General features: G+C 31.5%; 2 protein-coding genes across 2 annotated transcripts in view; both read right to left on the bottom strand.

Annotated features, from left to right (window-relative positions):
* Window positions 1-10199, bottom strand: part of si:dkey-49n23.1 (semaphorin-3D) — a 76196-nt gene extending 65997 nt beyond the window's left edge. Inside the window, exon 1 of the mRNA XM_051094600.1 lies at window positions 9888-10199. The gene's annotated coding sequence lies outside the window, so the exon portion shown is untranslated. The remainder of the gene's footprint in view (window positions 1-9887) is intronic.
* Window positions 10200-12697: 2498 nt separating this feature from the next.
* Window positions 12698-25309, bottom strand: ssuh2.1 (ssu-2 homolog, tandem duplicate 1). The gene is made up of 12 exons (XM_051094720.1): window positions 25169-25309; window positions 18352-18447; window positions 16538-16622; window positions 16252-16381; window positions 16111-16171; window positions 15909-16033; window positions 15696-15758; window positions 15537-15616; window positions 15364-15456; window positions 15037-15142; window positions 13383-13490; window positions 12698-13088 (listed from the first exon to the last, which is right to left on the bottom strand). The coding sequence occupies exons 1-12, from the start codon at window positions 25191-25193 to the stop codon at window positions 12954-12956; spliced, it is 1107 nt and encodes a 368-aa protein (XP_050950677.1). The 5' UTR covers window positions 25194-25309; the 3' UTR covers window positions 12698-12953.
* Window positions 25310-25633: the final 324 nt, after the last annotated feature.

Raw genomic sequence — 25633 nt, 5'->3', positions numbered from 1 at the left:
GCACTATGGTAAAAGTGTTTTAAGGCCATAAAGTGTTATTGTGCAGTCATTAAATGATAATCTATTTATGATTTGTGTAAAAAGAAATGCATTGAATTGTACGTTTAGCTACATCTTTGTACTTTCGCCAAAATGTTTTTTCCAAGTTGTTAAGTTACGCTGCTCAGATTACAGTTCTGTTTTGTTGCTACTAGCAGTGCAGAAATCCCACACTTAACCTTTACACCCTAATATCACAATACAAATTTTTACTAGACCTCAGAGACGGAGGTGTCTTGGACGCATATATCTGATTAGCCGTATCCCGACACGCCTGTCTAAACCTCCGAACCCTGCGTTCCTCCCCGTCACATAGCGCCCCACCTGGAGCAGAGATATTAGCACCCCCTCTGGCTGGACGACCCTTGAGGTCCCGGGATGTCAGAGTGCCCGGCGGGGATCCTTACCTCCCGGTATGGGGCTCTCGCTCTGTTTTCTCATCCTTTTAAACGAGCGGCACTGGAATTCTTCAAGGCCAAAGAACCAGAGATAAATCAAGCGAAGATTATAGAGAACTGCGCATCAGCCGGGATAAAAAATCGTCATGGGGTTTGCTATCGTATGTGATTTAGCCTAGGCCTTGCTTTTGTAACCGTGATGTGGAAGACGAATTCATAGGTATGAAACCTAATAGGTCTAGCGAAAGGATAAAAGCTGTCCTTGTTGTTTAGTATCGCTAGCTGACTATCTGTTTTGGATTAGGCGTCTTTGTGTAAATCATTTGCTGACTCCCTTTAAGCGCATATGTTTAGAGATGCTCTCTTTTATGATGACGGTTGACCCGTGCTGTTTCATCTCGTGCAAATTGCTCTCAAAGGCTTAGCGGAGGGATTTCTAAGCTATCTGTAATTGGCTTTAATTAATGTGCTCTCAGGTTCTGTCATGTGAGGCAAAACAGAGTCCTCTGACTTTAATGAACAGCATTCGCAGACAACAAGAATAGCCTCTCTAATTTTGGTCTATCGCTGCTGTAAATATAAGTCCTGTCAAGTGGCCTGGGAACATACGGATGTACAAAAGAGTCTCTCTGGAAATACTTTGCGTAATTCCACTGGAGTACCTTATAATCATGCCCAGACGGGATCTCTATTTTTTTTTTTTTGGATTTTATTGGGGAATTTGTATAATGGATTTAATTGTGGGAGAATGTGTTAAACAGATTTTATTTTATTTTATTTTATTTTATTTTATTTTATATTTGACTTAGTTATTATTCTTTTTTTTTCTTCTAAAAATGTAATTATTAATAAATATATTAATGTTAATTCATCAATAAAACTTAATAAAAGAGTTCAACTTAAAAACATCATAATATTTAAACTATATTAATTTGCATTCATTTTTATTGTTCCATAAGCTTTTAGTGCTGTCAAATGATTAATTGCGATTAATCGCATATGAAATAAAAGTTTGAGTTTGCTTAATATATGTGTGTGTGCTGTGTGTAGTTATAATACATACAAATTACTGTATATATTTAAAAAAATATTTACAAATATATTTATTTATTATATTTTTTATATCATTTATATTATATATAAATAAAAATATTTTGTACATAAATAACATATTTTTCTTAAATATATACATTAATATTTCAATAATCCTTGGCTGTGTTTGGTGACGGGAAGTGTTTAAATGTATTAAAATTATTGAAAAATTCTGTTCAGTGCCACTAGTAGAGCAAAAAACACAGTACATACATTTCCTTTTGTCAGAACATAAAAGCCAAAATATTTATTTATTTATTTAAAATATTTTTTAGCTTTTCACTTTTTAATTTAAAAATATATTTTTATTTATTTTTTCTTACATTAAATATTTTTTCTTTTTAATAAAAAAATGATTCATTTATTTATTTTATTATTTTATTATATTAAATACTAAATAGCCTTTTCACTTTTAAGTGAAAAATATTTATCTGTTTAAATATTAGCTTTTTCACTTTTATTTGAAACAAATGTTTGTTTGTTTGTTTGTTTGTAGACACTACAGAATTTTTATGATGAGTTTTGCTCTGGAAATCATTTTTATTTGTTGTATTTTAAGCCTTTTGTCAAAAATGTCCAAAAACTCAAAAGATTTCTGAAAGGCTTTTGGAGTATGTTTAATTTCAATATAAACTGCAGAAAACACAAGACAAATCTTAAAAAAACTTAACAAATAAATAAATACTACATATACTTTCTTTCTTTCGCCAGAACACAAAAGCCAAAAATGTATGTATTCATATCTTTTTTTTATTTAAAATATTTTTAGCTTTTCACTTTTAATTTAAAAATACATTTTTATTCATTTTTCTTACATCATTTTTTTTCTTATATTAAAAATTCATTAGCTTTTTCACTTTTAAGAGAAAATATTTATTTATTTATATTTATTTAAACATTACATTTTCACTTTTAATTGAAAAATATTTATTTATTTATTTGTTTTCTTATTTTCTTATATTAAATATGTATTAGCTTTTTCACTTTTAAGTGAACATATTTATTTATTTATTTAAATATTAGATTTTCACTTTTAATTGAAAAATATTTATTTATTTATTTTCTTATATTAAATATTTATTAGCTTTTTCACTTTTTAAGTGAACATATTTATTTATTTATTTATTTGTTTATTTAAATATTAGATTTTCATTTTTAATTGAAAAATATTTATTTATTTATTTATTTGCTCTTTTCTTATATTAAATATGTATTAGCCTTTTCGCTTTTAACTAAAACAAATATTTATTTGTTTGTTTGTACAATTTTCATGATGAGTTTTGCTCTGGAAATCATTCTCATATTGTCGTATTCTAAAAGGCTTTTGGAGTGTGTTTAATTTCATGAGACAAATCTTAAAAAGACTTGTAAAACTTGCGATTTTATCTCATGTTTGCTCTTGTTAACACTATCAGTCCAGTTTAGCGTTATGTGATAAAGCATTTTAGCGCAACTGGATATTCAATTTCTGAACTGGTGCAGTACAAACAATAACTATCGTAATAAAATACTGCCAGATTCATGTTTATCTATCTTTGGAAGAAAATAAATGCACATTTCGCACCATTCACACGACACCTCACTGTGAAAGTGTTGTAAAATTCGCAAGAAGCAACAAAATATTTGCCACAGGTGCAATTTTTCAATAAAACTGGGTTGTGTTTGATGACAGGAAGTGTTTAAATGTATTAATAATATTTTAAAATTCTGTTTAGTGCCACTAGTAGAGCAAAAAAACACACCATACTATACTACACGACACCTTCATGACAATTTTGAATAGTTTCAACTGCTTTTGTCCATACAATGAAAGTCAATGGGGTCCAAAATGATAAATGTGATAAAACACAGTTTAAGATAAGACTGCATTTGATTTTGTCGAAGAAAATGTCAGTGCCCTTGTGCAAAAGCGACCAGCATAATGCTACCAAATCGTTAATATATTGCCAGTCCACATTCAGTTCAAGAATGTCAAATGAGACTTTTTTGTTGGTGTCTACTTCTATAAAACAACACATGTAAAACAAATGTTAACTATTCCACAAAGCTCTGCACGCTCCATTCCAAGTCTGGAGGAATAAACAGCTGCAGATTACAATGAAATCACCCCGAAACAATAAAAGATAAATATATACATGATTCATGACCGGCACATTGTGAATCTCACTTGGTAGTACAATGATAACCGTGCTTGTTTTGGGCTCCGTATGCAGAAACGACATCTGAATTTAGGTTGGCTAGGGATTGAGTTTGGCTGAATGATGACGAAGTTACTATTATTTTTCGAAACAGCTGGTTGGGTGTTTAGACAGAGCTTCCCGTCAGCCTGGCCCACACAGAGCCACTTCCAGCCTCATTCTGACCTTCCTGGGGTTGGCGCCAGACAGCAGGTTCGAACAGATGCATTGTGGGAAGGAAGTATACTGTTTGCCAGGGCATTGTTATTGTTAGCTTATAGAGAGAAGGCCAATTAATTAAGATAATAGAGAGGCACCACAATGGGTTATTGAGTCATTTACAACGGATGTTGTTCGCGGACTCGCCAACACACGCACATTCAAAGCAATTCTTTTACAGACACACGAATACAATGACGGCTGATCGGCATCTCTGGCATGATTCCCAAGATCCACCTGTCCAAGTTAACAAGTTCAATGACGTGCGGTAAACGGCCTAAACACCTTTAAAATACAGTTAGACATACTGTAGTCGAGTTTGTTTGTTTATTTACTTATTTACTTATATTAAATATTTATTAGCTTTTTTTACTTTTAACTGAAAAAAACTATTTATTTATTTATTTTTATTAATTTTCCTATATTAAATATTTATTAGCATTTTATTCTTTTAATTGAAAAGCCTTTATTTATTTGTTTTTCTTATTTTCTTATGTTAAATATTTATTAGATTTTTCACTTTTAATTTAAAAATAAAATTTATATTTGTTTTTTTCTTATACTAAATATCATTAGTTTTCCACTTTTAATAAAAATATTTATTTATTTATTAGCTTTTTCACGTTTAATTAAACAAACATTTATTTATTTATTTATTTTCTTATATTACAAATTTATTGGCTTTTCATTTTTACATTTACATTTACATTTAGACATTTAGCAGGTGCTTTTATCCAAAGCGGACAATGGAAGTAATCAAAATTAACGAAAGAACAATAACATGCAAGTGCTATTACAAGTCTCAGTTGGCCTAACGCAGTACACATAGCAAGTTTTTTAATTATATAATAAATAAAAAGAAAACAGATAGAATAAAAAAAGAAAAACCAAGCTAGTGTTAGAGGCCTTCTATTTTTCTTCTACTTTTTTATTTTTGTTAATTCTATAATAAACAAAGATATTTTTTTAATGAAATAATAATAATGATAATAATAATAATAATGAATACAATTTTTAATTGACAAATATTTATTTATTTATTTTCTTATATTACATATTTATTAGTTTTTTCACTTTTCATTTGAAATATTTATTTATTCCCTTTTTATTATCCTTTTCACTTTTAATTGAAAAAATATTTATTTATTTATGTTCTTATATTATTAGATATTTATTAGCTTTTTCACTTTTAATTTAAAATATTTATTTATTTATTATCCTTTTTTACTTTTAATTAGACATATTTATTTATTTATTTATTTATTTATTCCCTTATTTGTTATCCTTTTCATATTTGAAAAATATGTATTTATTTATTTATTTATTTTCTTATATTTATAAGCTTTTTTCACTTTTTTCACTTTTAATTGAAAAAATATTTATTATTTATTTTCTCATATTAAATGTTTATTAGCTTTTTCACTTTAAATTGAAAAAAATGTTATTCATTAATTCATTCATAATGCACATTTTCAGAGGTTTTCTGCTTAGCATTTTCATGATGAATTCTGCTCTGAGAATCATTTTCATATTTGTTCTATTTTAAGCCTTTTTTCAAAAACATCTGTAAATCTTTCAAACTGACATTTGAACATTTCATAAAGACTTTTGGAGTGTGTTTAATTTATTTAATTTAAACTGCAGCAAACTAATATGAGACAAATCTTAATCAAAGCTGGCATCTGATTCCTCATTTGATTATGGATGAGAAGCAAATGAGCATTTTTTCTATGGAAAAAAAAAACTTATTTTAGATGGCTAAGTCATTTTTTCCACATATTTCCACTTTGTTCCTCAGAGTTGGACACAATGGTTCTACTAGTCTGAATTAAAGCCATAAGTGAATAACAGTGGACTTTGTGACTTTCTTGGGTGGTCTGTGACCTTTTTTTCTTCCATTGCATAAATGTACTAAATTTAGCTGTAAAAAGCACACAGAATGAATTGGTCAAAAGTTTGGACGTGTCTATCCATTATTTATTCAGTGTTATTTTATTTATTTTATTATTCCTAGTAGGCTACATTTTTATCTGTGCTCTGGTCTCTTTAGTAAACTACAATTATTAGAATCAATAAACTGCATACATAAAACATTTACTTTGTCTTTTTATCTTTTTTATTATAAAGAACTATCAGTAACATGGCAGTAAATCACAAATGCATGTCTGGATGAAAGATCTCAAATTAATATATAAGAACCAGCCGATTGCCATCAAAAGAGTACAGATAAGAGAAAAAATAGACATTAACCAGATGCAGATGCTCTGATAATCTGAAACAGATCTGAAAATATAAATCAGTCCCGTGCAAGACTGGGACATTCCCAAGAAACTGTAGATATGCATAGCAAGTACAAAGGACATTGATATATCAGATTTTCCAGAGCTAAAAAATGAAATGATTCATCTGTTCACAAGGGAGAAAAAGGTGAGCAGCTTCTCCCTAAACTCCATAAAATGTCATCTGATATCCTTAACACAATCTCCAGACGGTCAGATGGACATCATAACACACCAGAATCCTCAAACGCTTCCATTTCTTTGCATTTTTTGCAGAGTGAAACCACACAGTAAGATTTTTTTTTTGTTTTGTTTTTAATCAAAACCCCACAGAATTCCTCTGGGCACAACATCAGAACATTTAACCAACCCTAAAACCTTAATCATCAATTTTAGGCATTGGTTAATGTCCTATAAAAATTAAATATACAGTATAAACAGAACAGTAAGGTTAAAAAGAAGCTTTATAGATCCTGTTGATTTAATAGAATGAATGAATGAATGAATGAATGAATGAATGAATGAATGAATGAATAAATAAATAAATAAATAAATAAAAAGTATACTCAATCTGTGAAACAATGTATTGTTAATTAAAAATATAATGCAAACATAATTATATAAATAAAATATTTATTTATTTTACTAAAATATATAATATATAAATATATAATTAAGTAATAATATAAATAAATATTTAATTATTTATAATGGCACTCAAGTAAATATTTATTTATATTATTACTTTCTTAAAATATTAATTAAAAAATATATATTATAAGAAAGTAATATAAAGACATACTTAATTAAAATAATTAAGTCGACTCAATTTGTTAAAACTAATTAATTTATTTATTTACTTATTTTCTTATATTAAATATTTATTAGCTTTTTCACTTTTAATTGAAAAATATGTATTTATTACTTTCTTACTGTGTTATATTAAATATTTATTAGCTTTCTCGCTGTTAATTGAAAAAATATATATATTAATTTTTTTCTTATATTAAATATGTATTAGCTTTTTCACTTTTAATTGTAAAATTATATATACATATATATTTTTATTTATTTATTTATTTATTTATTTTAATATATCAAATATGTATTAACTTTTTCACTTTTAATTTAAAAATATTTATTTTTTTACTTTTAATTTAAAAATATTTATTTACTCATTTATTCTTTCTTTCTGCACATTCATAATAATAATAATAAGGATAATAATAATAATAGAATAAAATTATAAAAAATAAAACATTTGTTATTCAATTTTTAAAAAAAAAATTTAAAAAACAAATTACATGAACAGAATATTTATTTGAACAAAATATGTACTCAATGTGTAAAACAAAAGCAAATACACTCTGTTAAATTATAAAATTACTATTAATAAAATAGTTTAACATAATTAATAATGGCACTCAATTTGTACAAAAAAAATATTGTTAGTTAAAATAAAAATGATTTCTAAAAAATAATTTAAATATATATTTTAAAGATGTAATATAAAGAAATATTTTAATAAAATAAATCAAAACATACTGACAGTTAAAATCTAAAAATTATTAAGAAAATATATTTAATCAAATGATTGTAGCCAATTTGTAAAAAAAAGAAGAAAAAACTAAATAGTAAATAGTAAAATGAAAAAAAAATCTAAGATTTTAACATTTTAAAATAAAAAAAGTAAAAAAAAAAAAAAAGTAAAAAGAAAGTAATTTAAATTTAACATTTAAATTTATTTTAAAACACAGTTATTATATTTAATTAAAACATATTTGCAATCAATTTAGTTAATTTATTTTAAAACATCATTTTAAAATTATATCATTTCAATTAAATAATTAAATTAAACAACCAATTAAACAACCATGTTAGTTATGCACTTTTAATGCATGTGTATGGGGCAAGCGTGTGACTTGGAGCGGATAGTAAAATCTGATCAGGGCACCTGGAATCGACCTTCACCCAAGTTACTACTAACATGTAATAAGTAGTTTATCTGTACTTTTGACTGGAAAAGTCAAAGCACATCTCAAAGCAAAGTAACTTTAATACTGTAAAACCTCAAGTGTCCTGCACTGAACAATCACACTGTACGCCTGCTCACTATTGTTACCAGCAGAACAAAGCTCAGTCCAGATAAAACAACAATAGCCGCGGGGCTGCAGTGCTGGGCAGCACAGATAAGACTCTCACAGACGCCGCCTGGCTTTTCTCATGTGGCTCCTACGTGAGGACTCCTCCCAAAACCAGATCACAGTCAGTCTGTCAGCTTCTCCTCTCGCTTTCAAGTGCTCAGAGTGGGTGTGAAACCTAAACCCTCTCTGACAAGAACTTACAGCCGCTATCACAACACATCCTGATAATGCAATCCATCAGTCTTCAAATCAAAGCCAATCTAAGAAAGTGTCTGTCAACTTCACAAAAACTTTAAAACATAACTATTACGTTTCATACATTCGCTTCCTGACCTGGATTTATAAGAAGTCACAGCTTGAATCTGATTGGTCATCCATGGATTGGTCAAACACTTTAACACATGTTTTGTAAATTATATAATAATTTTTATAATAATTATTATATAATAATTTTAATTGTAAACCATTACTTGCACTTAACTTGTAAAATAAATACATTTAAATTAAATTAAATTAAATTAAATTAAATAAAAAAAAACATTGTTAGCTAAGTTAAAAATAATATTTAAAAATTATTTAAAATATACTTTAATAAAATAAATAATTGTCATATAAGAAGTCACGGCTTTCTGGAAAACTTCCTTCTGATGGCTCATGTATTTGTATATAATAAACATATATTATTTATTTATAATATATACATTTCAAACATGATTTGAGATAATTTTAGAATATATGGGAGGAAATTTACAGCATGTGAAAGACGGAAACAAACAAAACCAGCAAACAGGAAAAGGAAAGAATCAGGAGGACAATGAACATCACTGACGTCCAAACATTTAAAGACATTCAATGTATGTCCTGTCCTGTCCTGTCCACAATAGTAAGGTTGTGTAAGGCTATACTGTATTATACTGTACTATCCTACTGTAAAAACAACTTAATTGTCATTTAATTGTCCTAAACGTATTAAATGATTAACCCTCATGCTCTGTCGGGGTCTTGCAGTCCCCCATGTCTCTTTTAATAGCCTAAATACAAGAAGTAACAGGTTGATATTTTTGTTTTTATCAATTTCATAAGCCTATAGGTGATTTTAAACAACGTAACTTCTCAAACATCCTAATAATTTAACATCTTTAACATCATTTTACATTTTAAGTTTAACATACCTCACTTTGGGGTCTTAGAAATACTCAGGTAAAGCATTTACAATGTATTTTCCTACAAAACAGACTTTTAAAACGATTAGAAATAAACATTATCATATTATATAAACAAACATAAAAGAAGCGAATTTTCAACGGTTAAACTAAAGTGGCAGTTGCTACATTAACGTTTAAACGTTCCCTGTTACCATGGTAAAACATGGTATTATTTGAAAAACTCCTATATATTATGTAAATATTATGTCTTATGAATAGGATAATACAGTGTTTTTCAAAATACCATGGTATTATCATCTTACATCATCACTATACTGTACCGTGGTTATTTACATTTTGACAGAAAAACCGCAAACAACATTTGAAAACCTACCGAGTGTTATTTCCTCGTTTTCCTCGTTCCTAGTCGTTTTATTCCAGTTTCTGATGAAATGTCAGTGAGGTGTGAGTCGTGTGAAGATGCGCGGCTGAGTCGCGTGTGTTTTCCACACCTCCTTCACCATAAACAAACTGTCCGCGCTCGCCTGGAGCTCAGAGAGCCACTCCTCCACTCTTCAAATCCCGCTTCACTCCTGTCATATCCGTCCAAGAGTCAAAACGACGCACTCTGTGAGTGATACTTAAGCAGGTGTGTTGTTTACCCGCCGGCAACAGGTCAGTACAACATCCGAGGAACCGTAAACAGTCTGAGAACATTAGGTGTCCAACTGCTGTCCTGTTCCAAGTTGACAGTTAAAGGGATAGTTCACTCAAAAAATGAAAACTCATTAATTACTCACGCTCATTTTCCTGAACACAAATTAAGATATTTTTGATGACAGCAACGCAACTGAAACGTTCAAACGGCCCAGAAAGGTAGTACGACATCGTTAAAATAGCCCACGTGACGTGGTTCAACCGTAATTTGTTGAAATTGTTGAATAAAGTCGTTAGTTTTGTTTTCTTTGGGCATAAATGTCACATGGACTATTTTATCGATATCTTACTACTTTTCAGGGTCGTTTGAACATTTCAGTTGCCTTGCTGTCTATGCAGGGTCAGAAAGATTTAGGATTTCATCAAAAATGTCTTAATTTGTGTTGATGATTGAAGGTCTTACAAGTTTAGAATGACATGAGGGTGAGTAATTAATGACAGTTTAAATTTTTAACTATCCCTTATATTCTAACCCTATATAGGGTGTAGTTGTAGTTGAGGTTTAACCCTTTAACTGTCACCCCCCATTTTTTAAAACAGGGATGAAAGTGCACTATCCAAACTTAAATTGTTGTAATTCATGAACACTTCGGAATATAGATCTAAGGTTGGTCTCTTTTTAAAGAAGACAATCAGCAGATTATGGCAAAACAATAAAATATTAATAAGTTATAGAAGTTTAAATTTACTAAAAAGAAAATGCACTACACCATTTTTATTTTATTTTATATAAAATACATATTTTACATAACAGGTTTTACCCCAAATTTGATATCAAATTGAAGCTTTATGTCTAAATAAGTTATGTTCCAAATTTGAAGTTGATACGAAAAAAAAAATTGAGGTTCCTGTAAAAGTTTGTTTAGGGCGTAATACCACAAACAGCCACCGGGTGCCATACAAACTCTATATAATTTTTTTAATGCATTTTTCAGTCACAAACGTCTAAATTTCGCTGTCAATTTTACTTCTATCACAAAATAAGTACCACCAAATATGAAATCCTGAGACTCAGACCTTTCCAATGACATGTTTTTTGTCAAGATTATAAAAAGTTTGGATTCTAAAAGACCACAATGCATTTTGTAATATGACACTTGACACCGCCGCTAAGGGGGAGGAGACCGCCAAAAGATTTTACAGTACCATTTCCATGGTAACACAATGTCCGATTTCAAAATGGTTTTCACAGGATGATTCTTGGGCTTCTAAGCTTTCAAATGATGTATGATATAGGTGGGACGGTGACAGTTAAAGGGTTAAACAAAATGTAAGGAATAAATTGACGAGAACGCCATACGTCAGCATTTGGTCTCTGAATATAAATGTCTAGTAGGGAAAAGACAACAGTTGTACTATTAGCAATACCTAGACGTTGAACATACAATTTGGCTACTTTTTAGTTAATTTTACAAAAAAGGTCTGAATATCTGTGCTTCCAGCCACTAGAATATAGAAATAACTTTTACTCTACATTCTTATCACACTGCAAAAAAAAAGTGATGTTTGGCCTCAGTATTTTTTGGATTGCTTTCCAGTATAAATGTTTAAAGATATTTAAATCAAAATACATTTACTTAAGATAAGGAGATTTTTCTGAGAAAAAGGTCAAAATGAAGTGAGCTGATGGTTAAAACAAGAACAAATATCTGCCAGTGGACTCAGGAAAATAAGCAAACTTAAAGGGAAAACAAGTTTTCATAACACATTGAGAGATATTTGTTGTTTTAAGTATTAACTCACTTAATTTTGATCAGTTTCTAAGAAAACAAGACTTCATGTTGTAATTTTGCATCTCAAATGTATCTCAGTTTAAGGATGTTTAGATATTTGTATTGGAAAACAAGACAAAGATACTGGGGGAAATATTAATTTTTGCAGTGCATGCAACATTTAATGCCATAACTTTATAAATAAAGGAACTTTTGCTCTGATTTAAGACATTTTAAGGCCTTATTTTGTGAAAGGGGAGAATAATTCTTAGAACTTTTTCTTAAGGCTGCAGAAACCCTGTATTTAGTATCTATAAGATTTTAAATAAAAAAATCTGATTACAAAAATGCATATTTTTATTTTGTATGTTGATTTTAGAAATCTAGTCCTTAGGTCAAGTTCTAGTCCCTTTTATTTATTTGTTTGTTCATTTATTTATTTATTTTTGTGGATTTTATTCTGCAATGTCCTAACTGTAAAAACAAAATCATATAAGACCAAACAAGTGTACATTTTTTTCATAATAATTATTAATAATATATTATTAATCAATTGTGAGTGTGAGTTAGGATTACCATGTGTAAAAATGAACTGTATATTTTTTTCCTGGGAAAAAAAAAAAAAAATATATATATATATATATATATTCAGTTGCTAACAAAAAAAGGTATAAACTTGCCCAAGTCCTTTCAAATGACCAAGATATAATCATCAAAATAATGAATGTATAAAGAAAATCAACTGCATTTCATGGCAAAAATGAAGCCAAAATAATTTGTATACATTCATTTTAATACTTAATAGTAATATATGTATATTTAATATACAGAATGAAGTAGCAAGAATGAAACATTTGTGCTGTGCTTATGCTTATATGAGAGAATGCAGAGAAAGGAGCTTCATTTCCATAAACATTTACAGTTAATCAATATATTACATTATAAATACACAATGTATAAACTGTATTTACACCTTATGAAAACAGATATGAATTAATGCAAAATTAGTTAAGACACAAAACAAATAGTTATTACAAAATGCTGCAGGAAGAAGGGTATTTGGTGGTGTGAACTTTGTTTTCTCGCCCAAAAACAAAATAATCATAGTCTTTGCCACTGTAAGCGTAATATACGTGAGTGAGAGGAACCAGCTCGATCGTTTGACGCTATAAGAGAATGAGAAAAGGAGAATATTAGCAAGGCCTAAAATATCATTTGAAATCATAAATTGCTAAGATTTTAACTTATACATTTGGAAACATTGAGTTTTAAAGATCATTGGCAAACAGGCCTATGCACACAAGTTTTCAAATTTTAAGTTGGTCAAGGCAGTGCTTCCATCTGGTGGTCAATTGTGGAATTGGCTTCTCACAACTCTCTATTCACATTTGCAGTCATGTTTTGTTAATGTACTTTACCCCCATTTCTGCTGTGTATATGCTGGCACAGTTTCTGCTCACCTGCTGCAGGATGCGGCTCACAGCAGAATATTTTAGTAGGTGATTCTGAATCGCGCCTTTTGAGGCATCGCAGATTTCCCGGTCAGGGAAGCCCACTATTGGATAAACCTGCGAACAGGCATTGTGCTGTAAATGTAGGCTAGAAACATCTGTGTGCTGCCTGTATATATTAATTTATTAAATTAAACATGATTAGAAAGGATCTATAAACTTTAGTCAGGGCAGGAGGAATGGATACCCTGGCGAAAAAAACAGCATATGCTGGTAGGTATGTTTTGATGCTGGTTTAAGCTGGTCCTTTGCTGGTTTATGCTGGTCCTTTGCTGGTTCATGCTAGTCCTTGACCAGCAACATGACCAGCATGAACCAGCAAAGGACCAGCTTAAACCAGCATCAAAACCTACCTAAGCAGCATATGCTGTTTTTTTCACCAGGGTAGTGCCATATTTATTTATTTTTTTAACAGTAATTAAAAAACAGGAATGTGACAGACATTGTTCAATGAACTGTACTGTTGTTTGACAGCGTATGCTACCTATTGTTTATCTTACGAAACGTCTTTCAGAAAAGAACTTTCAGTCCAAAAAACTCAATAAAACAGTTGTAAAAGCCGTGAGTTGTTACAGCATGTGATGTCTTTACCTCACAGCCATTTTTAACCACGTTGAATTGAACAACGTTTAACCTGACTAATTTATAATGAAACTTTAAACCCTAACATGTTCAAACAACACTCGTAATTTTGAAATTAACCTTATGTAGCTTTCAAATTAGTCATTGTTGCCTAATCATAGTTTGAAAATGTGACCACAAATCTCAAAAGTTGATTGCGAGTGCTTTTTGACGTATATGCGTTGCAATCCCATCACTTCCGCCAGGGGGCGCCATTACGAGCATTAGTGTCAGGATTTCTCGTCCATAATGATTACAACGAGGTAAAACGATTTGAGTCTTACAATAATACAACAAATCTGAGACTTACAATAATACAAAACAAATTAAAGTCCGTGTAAAGCATTAAATTAGTACGTCACACCAGAGGAAATGTGTTATTGACCACTCAGCCAAATGAGAATGATTAAAAAACGCCAAGTAAATAATATCAGTTATTAAAATCTTGATAAAAGTGAGCAGTATTCTCTGGTATCAGACGCTGTCGACGCTGAAACCACACCCACTCGCGGGAAAGCTGCCGCCTCTCTCAAATACCGCTACAACCTGAATGGATGACCGAGCTGGTTTAAAAAACATTGCAATGAGGTAATATTCACTTTCTGACGAAGATATAGCTAGCTAGCAAACTGTAGGCTGTAGTAACTAACGATAATGACAGTAATTCGCGATTGAGCGGACGACTGTTGCTAAAAATCCAATGCGTTTGTTTATGTTTTACATATAAACTGAGGTAAATTAACATGTCTTATGGCGAACGGTCTAAGTATGTTATCATGTTGAAATTTATTAATAATTCTATTAATAATTAGTTCTCTTAACATTAGGGAATGTTATGAAATATCAACTTGTTACATCAATGTAACACATTTGAGCCACTGAGTTTGAGAACATTAACTTTACATCTTCTAAACATTAAGTAACATATTTAAATAACCTGATTATAATGAATTTATCAGTTAATTAATGAATTAATGTATACCAGGAGGTTTTCATCTACAAAGAACGCTTCTCCAGACACCTTCTCGAACTTCTTCAGCGGGAACGCAGGCACCCGGTTGGGTATAAACTCAAACACTTGGTTCTTCCTGTGAAACAATGTGGTTTGTCACACAGATAACCACATGAAAATAAAGATGAACAGAGTAGATTATTGTGTAGACCAAAGCAAGAACTAAAACAGGAACTGAAATCATGAAAACTAATCAGAGACTGATGCATCTGGCACAGACTGTTTACAACATTTCACACGTACAGTAGCTTACCAAACGGCATAATTAGCATAAAAAACACTTAATAGCACATTTACCATGTAACTGTGAGCTGTATAAAATGCACAAGTTTTCTGTAACCGTTACACGTGAGGCAGCCTTTGTAACCCTTTCCATGACAAGAAACACACCTGAAAGCAGGAGGTGAGATATTTTTATTTTCACGCGAGCATTTAAAACACACTGTCAGTCAGTTTAACCCTCGCATTACCTTTTTCTTCCTCTTCCGTGGCAGGTTGTACACCGCCGGTTGCGACTGTGACCAGAGCCGTGACAGAACATACAGCGAGTCTGAATTTGTTTTGAAGCAAACAGTCAGGAGAATAAAACAATAGCAGATATGTATACAAAATATTAAACATATACATACCAGACCTCGTCCTCGGCAGTGGCGACACCTCACTTTGCCGTTACCATGACAACAGTGGCAAGGCTGCAATGACAATGCACTGATGCAATCCGACAGGCATCAAAACATAAGCAAAGTCTGACTTATGGTGGTAAATTAGGTAAGAAACTCTTTGAGTTGGTTTTGATGGTAAGCTGCAATATTTATATGAATATAGATTGTTTAAAGGCACACCTTTATGAATGACGAGTGCGGGACTCTGACTTTCTGAACGGAGTCGGTGAATTTGGGTGGGTAAGACACTTGGACGTGCCACGGTGGAGGACTCACTCCATTTTGAGGCCCATCCACACACTGACCTGAGAAAAAAGATATTAATATGCTGTTCTGGCATTTTGTTTATGATTCGTATCACTGTATTTGTGTTATTGGGCACCTGTGTGCGGCTCTGATTCCCAGGCGCTTGATCTGGACTCTGTGAACGTTTCCAAGCGGTACTGAAAAGATACAGGACTAATGGTCATGTAATTATTATAATGTGATAACAATATCGAGAACAAATAATAACAAGATTTACACGGTAAACTGTAAAAGGCTTCAGCTCTTTGAAGATCAGATTTTTGGCTGGTTTGCTGCTGTATGTCCATTTTTTACCCACAAACTGAAGTAGAGCGTCTCTCGCGACGTCCTCTGAGACGGTGGGTACCCTGTCGGTAAGTGTGCAAATAAAAAAATGTATATGCATTGTGCACTATATGAAATTTGTATGTTTTTTTTTCCTCAGCAAATGTTGTGTAAATATGTATTCGTTGTATTTTGTATTCGTAAAGACGTTGTACAGTGAAAAGTGATATTGTACCTACATGACATTTGGAACTGAGGCGTTCTTGTCATTTTCAGGTTTAGGGACAAAGTCTGGTGGAGGAGGACAGATTTGATCTGTACAGTCTGCAAACAAGAACACAAACTAAATTTAAAGTTGGATGTTGAGTGAGGAAAAATTACTTAAGAATTTAAAGACATAACTGTGATATTAGTTCATATACTGTATACTGTATTTATATGATTTTACAAGCTGTTAAAGATTGATGGATATTACATTTTTGATCAGTGCTGATATTATTAATCATCCAATATCTGATATGCAAAAGCAATTTGTAAATGTTTCTGTATTTTCACAGAATAACTAAATGTTCACTATACTACAGCAATAATAATAATAATAATAATAATTATTATTATTATTATTATTATTATTATTATTATTATTATAAAACATAATACTCATTATGAGCATTTTAATAATAACAAAGCATACCATTATAATAATAGTATAATAGTAAGAATAATAAAAAAAAATCATTATTATAATGTCTTGGTGCATGTAATGGTGTATTATTATACTAATAGTGTCTTTAAAAATAATGACAACAACAAATATTTTTTATATATAACAATAACTGTTATATAACAACAACAATAATAATTATTATTATTATAAAAAAACTAATACTTATTATGATTATTTCAATAAAAATAAAGTGTTTCATAATAATAATAATAATAATAATAATGACCATAACAAATAATTGTTATATATAACAACAATTGTTATATATAACAGTAACAGTAATTGCTGTACATAATAATAATAAATAATTATTATTGTGTCTTAAAGTACATTATGATCATTATTATGAATTATTATTGTTATTATTAATTTGTGTATATAATAGTGTATTATAATAAGTATCATAATAATATTAGCAATAATGAAATGGTGTTGTTATAGTGCAATTATATATTATTAAAAAGAATAATGATAATAATAATATTAATATTATTAAAATAACAGTGTCTTAATAATAATAATAATAATAATAATAATAATAAATATTATTATTATTAGTATTAGTATTAGTAATAATAAAAACATAATACACATTAGGACTATTTTAATAAAAATAAAATGTTCCATAATAATAATAATAATAATAACAATAACAACAACATTTTTATTATTACAGTGCATTGGTGCATATAATAGTGCATTATTATACTAATAGGGTCTTAATAATAATGACAATAACAAATAATTGTCATATATAACAATAGCAATAATTGTTGTAAATAATAACAATTATTATTATTATTATTACTGTGCCTCACAGTACAAAATAGTGAATTATTAAAATATTGGTCTTAATAATAATGCTAATAATATAAGCAATAATTGTTATAATAATAATAGTAATAATAATAATAATTATTATTATTATTATTATTATTGTAGTTTCTTAGTTTTCAAAATAAAATAACTTTTAATAATACTACTAATAATAATTGTTGTTTCTGCTATTATAAGCAATGCTTGTTATAATAAACTATTATTATTATTATTATTATAGTGCCTTATAATAGTGTATAAACAGAATAGTGTATCATTTGTTTGTGTATATAATAGTGTGTTATAAGAATACTGTCATAATAATATTAACAGTAATAATGTTACTGTTATCATAGTGCCTTTTATAATAATAATATTAATAATAATAATAATAATAATAATAATAATAATAATAATAATAATAATAATCTATTATGTTTATAAAAAATAGTACAACTGCTATTAGTCTATCCTGAATGTATATGAGTGGTTCACATGAAAGCTTTTCACCTCCGCCCGTGTGTTCCTCGTAGCCTGTTACGCTGTCCAGCCAGCCTGGAGGCGGAGCAGACGGACCCTCCTCAGGAAGGTTGGGGTCAAGGGTGTCTGCGGTGAGAGAGATGATGACATTTCTAATTTCTCCAAGAACAACATGCTCCACAATCACAAACAGTTGCTGCCTTAAAACCAGTAACCAATTTTTTTCAAGTAGCCTTTTGATCATCATCTTTGTTGATCCTGGAACATCATCACAGATCCTTTATCAGTCAGTTAGATTTTAGTCCTACTAAAGTCAAACGACTATGACGTATGCCATTTTTGTCTTTCTGCATGCTCAGTGAATGGGTGCCGTCAGAAAGAGTGTCCAAACAGCTGATAAAAACATCACAACAATCCACAAGTGACTCCAGCGCATCAATTAACATCTTGTGAAGAGATTGTGATGTTTTTATCAGCTGTTTGGACTCTCATTCTGACGGCATCCATTCAGGATCCATTGGTGAGCAAGTGATCTAATGCTAAAATCCCTCCAAATCTGTTTCCATGAAGAAACAAACTCACCAAAGGGTGAGTAAATCTTCAGCAAATTTATTTTTGGATGAACTGTTCCTTTAAGACAAGTCACACTGCTAGGTAACAGAATACAAACACATTTCTAAGCAATCAGTAGTTGGCAGCTGTTCATTAAGTCATTAGGGTTCTTTCCCTCCACAGTACATCAGTGAGTTATATATACTTCACACGAACATCTTGTTACGTCAGTGAACAATGCCACTAACAAGTGGATATAAATATCAGCTGGAGTGGGTTTCCTTCAACAGAGATCGTGCTTCAGATTTAGCGTAAAGAATGGGCAAAATCAGGCTTGTATGCCAGAGAAACAATGCCCTCAAAATACACAGCAGCACTGAATGATGGGAGGAGCAGGTCGTCTCTGATACAATTCAAACGCTAATTTAGCAATGCGCATTCATCAAATTTTTATGGTTAAGAAAAAATGAAATTGTCCTTTGTGGCAACCATGGTGTAGTTTGTTTATTGCCTGCTGTACATTTGCAAGAATTTACATAAACTTTTGTTGGTAACAGCTTATTTTTCACAACAATCCAAACACCAATGGAAAAATCCTATTGGGTTTTTGTTGAGAGAACCAGGATGATATGAACTTTGGGTCTGCCTACAAATATATGTCATTACTAGGGATGTCACAATTCTCAATATATAGGTGGCATCTCAATAAATTAGAATGTTGTGGAAAAGTTAATTTATTTCAGTAATTCAACTCAAATTGTGAAACTCGTGTATTAAATAAATTCAGTGCACACAGACTGAATTAGTTTAAGTCTTTGGTTCTTTTAATTGTGATGATTTTGGCTCACATTTAACAAAAACCCACCAATTCAGTATCTCAACAAATTAGAATATGGTGACATGCTGAACAGCTAATCAACTCAAAACACCTGCAAAGGTTTCCTGAGCCTTCAAAATGGTCTCTCAGTTTGGTTCACTAGGCTACACAATTATGGGGAAGACTGCTGATCTGACAGTTGTCCAGAAGACAATCACTGACACCCTTCACAAGGAGGGGAAGCCACAAACATTCATTTCCAAAGAAGCTGGCTGTTCACAGAGTGCTGTATCCAAGCATGTTAACAGAAAGTTGAGTGGAAGGAAAAAGTGTGGAAGAAAAAGATGCACAACCGAGAGAACCGCAGCCTTGAGAGGCTTGTCAAGCAAAATTGATTCAAGAATTTGGGTGAACTTCACAAGGACTGAGGCTGGGGTCAAGGCATCAAGAGCCACCACACACAGACGTGTCAAGGAATTTGGCTACAGTTGTTGTATTCCTCTTGTTAAGCCACTCCTGAACCACAGACAATGTCAGAGGCGTCTTACCTGGGCTAAGGAGAAGAAGAAATGGACTGTTGCCCAGTGGTCTAAAGTCCTCTTTTCAGATGAGAGCAAGTTTTGTATTTCATTTGGAAACCAAGGTCCTAGAGTCTGGAGGAACGGTGGAGAAGCTCATAGCCCAAGTTGCTTGACGTTCAGTGTTAAGTTTCCAGAGTCTGTGATGATTTGGGGTGCAGTGTCGTCTGCTGGTGTTGGTCCAGGTTTTTTGAAAACCAACATCACTGCACCCGTTTACCAAGAAATTTTAGAGCACTTCATGCTTCCTTCTGCTGACCAGCTTTTTAAAGATGCTGATTTCATTTTCCAGCAGGATTTGGCACCTGCCCACACTGCCAAAAGCACCAAAAGTTGGTTAAATGACCATGGTGTTGGTGTGCTTGTCTGGCCAGCAAACTCACCAGACCTGAACCCCACAGAGAATCTATGGGGTATTGTCAAGAGGAAAATGAGAAACAAGAGACCAAAAAAATGCAGATGAGCTGAAGGCCACTGTCAAAGAAACCTGGGCTTCCATACCACCTCAGCAGTGCCACAGACTGATCACCTCCATAATTAAAGCAAAAGGAGCCCCTACCAAGTATTGAGTACATATACAGTAAATGAACATACTTTCCAGAAGGCCAACAATTCACTAAAAATGTTTTTTCATTGGTCTTATGAAGTATTCTAATTTATTGAGATTGGTGGGTTTTTGTTAAATGTGAGCCAAAATGATCACAATTAAAAGAACCAAAGACTTAAACTACTTCAGTCTGTGTGCATTTAATTTATTTAATACGTAATCAGTGATACTTCTTTGACGCATATGTGGATTTTGTGCACGAGGGCACCCTCTGGTGTCCAGTATGAATGAACCCCATCCTATTTTGCGTAAAAATTGAAAAAAAAATAATACCTCCCTCAAAAGAAAAAATAAGCAGACATATACTAAACCACGCTTTTTCCAGTGTACAGAGGTATACGGCAGTATTTTGTTAATTTGTTGCAAAAAAAAAAAAAAAAAAACATACTGAAGTGGCAAAATATCAGTCATTACTACAGCAATCAATGGCTTTGATCCAATTGGCAAACTTGCTGTGTACTTGCAGACTTACGAAAGGAAAACACCCTGAGAACAAGTCTTTCTAACAAAGTCTGGTGGCTAATAATAGCGCTGCATGAATAAAATGCACTGATAACAGAAATAATACTACATGTAAACAATCGCTTCGGTCTAGATGAATTTAAATGGCTGTTGTGCCTTAAAGAAGTTGGTACATGATTAATTGTGCTCCTGCTGACAGACATGGGCTGCTGCTTTGTGAAGCAGAGATCTATTTAGCAAACAGGATACGTTCAATTTTAAGATAACATTTGCAGTTAACAGTTTCAGATAGTACATTTTTCCTCAGAATGGATTTTTGCTCTTGCGATACAAGAAAGTGTTATAAAAAGCTCAAGTCTAGATAACAAAGCCAAGTTATACAATCAACAGGTCTTCCTAAGGGTGTTTTAGTGTTATTGCTGAAAAGTACTATTTAAAAGCTTTAATCTTGACTTGAACCAGATTTAGGACAAACTTTGATGAAAAGTGCACTTAAAGAGACAGTTCACCCAAAAATGAAAATCACCCTCAAGTTTGAAGTGGATCAAAACCTTTCATCAAAGTTGTCTTTTTTGATCCACTTCAAATGTTGACTACTATATATGACTTTCTTCTTTTAGTCGAATACAATCGGAGTTACATTAAAAAAATGGCTCTTCCAAGCTTTATAATGGCAGTGAATGGCTGTTGAGATTTTGAAGCCCAATAAAGTGCGTCCATCCATCATAAAAATACTCCACACAGCTCCAGAGGGTTAAAAAGGCCTCCTGAAGTGAATCGATGCGTTTGTGTAAGAAAAATATCCATATTTAAAACTTTATAAACCATAATCTCTAGCTTCCGCTAACTTTCGTACACAAGTTCACGAGACAGTGGTGTTCCAGTGGGTGATGTAGGCATAGCGTAAACGCATCGATTCACTTCAGAAGTGGAGAAGTCCACTTCCAAAACAAAGATTCACATATAATGTACTCACTCCCTTGTCATCCAAGATGTTCATGTCTTCTTTTCTTCGGTCATAAAGAAATTATGTTTTTTGAGGAAGACATTTTGGCATTTTTCTCCATATAATGGACTGATATGGTGCCCCAATTTAGAGCTGCGGCTTCAAATGATCCCAAATACGGTTGTAAACGAGCCCAGCCGAAGAAGGGTCTTATTTAGCGAAGCAATCGGTTAGTTTCATTAAAAAAATACAATTTAAATACTTTTTAATCTCAAACGCTCGTCTCACCTTTCTCTCCCTGAACTCTGTGTATTCTGGCTCAAAATACTTAGGGTATGTCAAAAAACTTAAATCGTATTTTCTCCCTCAACTTCAAAAATCATTTCAAAATCATCCTACATCGCATTTAAACTGCATTTTGGAGGTTCAAAATCTGGGCACCATATCAGTCCATTATATGGAGAAAAATGCTGAAAATGCTGAGCACTTTTTATGATGAATGGATGCACTTTACTGAACTTCAAAATCTCAACAGCCATTCACTGCCATTATAAAGCTTGGATGAACCAGGCCTTTTTTAAATTTAACTCTGATTGCATTCGTCTAAAAATAGAAAGTCATATACACATAGGATGGTTCGAGAATGAGGTAATTTAATGATTTCACCCCTCAAAATAAAATTCTATGATCATTTCCTCACCCTCATGTCGTACCTGTATGTATTTCACAAAAGAAGATATTCTGAAGAATGTTGGTAACCAAACAGTTGACGGTAGCTATTGACTCCTGTTGAATGTTTTTCCATACTATGGAAGGCGATAGCTACTGTCAATTGTTTGGTTACCAACATTCTTCAAAAAATCTTCTTTTGTGTTCAACAGAAATTCTTCCAGGTTTAAAACAAGTGAGAACTTCATTACAAATGTGTAATTACAGATATATTTAAATGCATGACATTCAAGTTTCAATAGAAATTGTATTAAAGAATATATTCATGATAAATGCTTGTCAGTAAATTCATTGCCGTACTAAAGCTATATTTCCAAAGACGGTATAGTTATGAAATTTCATATAAAGATGTACTTAATTGGGTCAAACAAAGCAATCTCAGGTTCTGCTAACTGCATTTGTGACCCTGGACCACAAAACCAGTGATAAGTAGCATGGGTACATTTGTAGCAATAGGCAAAAATACATTGTATGGGTCAAAATTATTGACTTTTATTTTATGCCAAAAATCATTAGGATATTAAGTAAAGATCATGTTCCATGAAGACATTTTGTAAATTTCCTATCGTGAATATATCAAAACTTATTTTTTTTATAAGTAATATGCATTGCTAAGAACTTTATTTAGACAACTTTAAAGGTGATTTATTCAGTATTTAGATTTGTTGCATCCTCAGAATCAAGATTTTCAAATAGTTGTATTTTGGCCAAACACTGTCACTAAAAAGTTACCCTTATGTGGTCCAGGGTCACATTTAATATAAATTTTAACGATAATACAATTTAAACTGATTGTAAATAGCATGCAATAGGTGTACACAAACATTACATTCAGTTCACAGTTAAGTATATTGATTAAAATAAATTATTTCCATAATAAATACCAATGTAGGGGAACGTTACTTTTAAAAGTAACACATTACAATAATGTGTTATTCCCTACAAACGTAATTGCGTAGTTATTGTGTAACTAAAAAAAAAAAAAGAGGAAGAAGAAAGCAAACTAGTGACATTCACCATGTGAACTCATTTGTGCAAAAGGTCAGATTTCCTTCCTTCCATTGAAGTACATGAGACACACTAGATACCATGGATCATCACGTTTTGCACAATTAAAGCACAGAAACTCAGATTGTTATGCTTGCCTAGCTAAATTTCATAGCAGTTAGCAAGATTGCTGATATTTAGTATTAGCACAGATAAGGTTTTGTCAGTGTTTGCAACAGTCTTTGTTTTGTGTGTGTGTGTGTGCGTGTGTGTGTGTGTGCACCTGGTATTTATCACGTTATGGGGACCAAATGTCCCCACAAGGATAGTAATACCAGTAAATTCTGACCTTGTGGGGACATTTGTGAGGTCCCCATGAGGAAACAGGCTTATAAATCATGCAGAATGAGTTTTTTTGAGAAAGTAAAAGTGTGCACAGTCTCCTGTGAGGGCTAAGTTTAGGTATAAGGTAGGTGTAGGGCGATAGAAAATAGGGTTTGTACAGTATAAAAACCATTACGCCTATGTAATGTCCCCATAAAACATGTAAACACAACGTGTGTGTGTGTGTGTGTGTGTGTGTGTGTGTTTATTGGAATCAAAATATGAGGCGTCCACGTGGTTGAAGACACATGACAGCCGTCCAAAATATAACGTGATCCTCAACATACTGTTACTTATTAATGATATAAAGTGTTAAACAAAATGACTTAAGAACTGCGTTTAGAAGCTTTGGAAAGGTTTTGTTCGAACAGAATGCTTTTGTTGCAAAACCGTTTGATTTGACGTTGTGCAAAAAGAAAAATATTTTTCTAGATTCTAACGCCAATGTGATTTAAGAACAGAAGTGACGTCAACTTTAACGCAAAACAAAGCATAAAACTAAACTACAGTTTCTACAAACGTGTTAATATTACTTTAAATTGATAATATAATCACTTGAAATTTCTTTAAAAAGGATATATGGAGTGTTAATGTTGTATTGACTTATTTATAAAAAATATACTTTTGATAAACTAATACGTTTTTGCTACATGCTACAGATGCAAACCATTTAGTTTCTTACAAGCCATTTAGAGTGGACAATGAACATATTATATCTTCAAGTAAAACGTTAAGAAAATAAACAGCTGTAATATGCACATATTGTAGCTTAGTAATTTACCCACCTATATCTTCGTCTTTGTCATCCATAACGCACAAAACGCTGGTGAGGTCTGTTTCACAGTGATCCTGGTTTGAGCAGCGCTTCCCATTTATGTTTACTGAAAGCTTTTCCTCAGTTTTAAACTCTGAAAACTGGACAGTAATGAAGACACGCCCACAATAATGTTCTGGCAGTCTGGTTTAATAAAGCGCGCCTGATACAATTCACAAATTACACAATCCTTAAAGGCACAGTACACTCTAAAATAAAATTCTGTAATATAGCTGTTGCAGACATTTAGAACTTTAGCACAAATGCGATGTGGAAGGATCCCTGCTGAAAAAAAAAAATTTAAACCATTACGGAAATGGCTTCTCACTCAAAAACCATTACATACATTACAGACCATCAGCTATTAACCTTCAAAACGTTTCCTGTAGTGTGTTTTGTGGCATATTCCATTAGGTATTTTTATATATGTGTATAT

This window comes from Labeo rohita, chromosome 22 (genome assembly GCF_022985175.1).
Source record: "Labeo rohita strain BAU-BD-2019 chromosome 22, IGBB_LRoh.1.0, whole genome shotgun sequence".
NCBI classification, from domain to species: domain Eukaryota; kingdom Metazoa; phylum Chordata; class Actinopteri; order Cypriniformes; family Cyprinidae; genus Labeo; species Labeo rohita.
This window is presented reverse-complemented; position numbering and strand designations above follow the sequence as displayed.

Excerpts from the sequence above, each read along its gene's own strand:
- ssuh2.1 (XM_051094720.1), bottom strand. The coding sequence starts at position 25,193 with ATGGATGACAAAGACGAAGATATAG. Across the intron at positions 18,448-25,168 it reads TGACAAAGACGAAGATATAG|ACACCCTTGACCCCAACCTT; the intron begins GTGGGTAAATTA and ends CTCTCACCGCAG. Across the intron at positions 16,382-16,537 it reads GCCTCAGTTCCAAATGTCAT|GGTACCCACCGTCTCAGAGG; the intron begins GTAGGTACAATA and ends ACTTACCGACAG.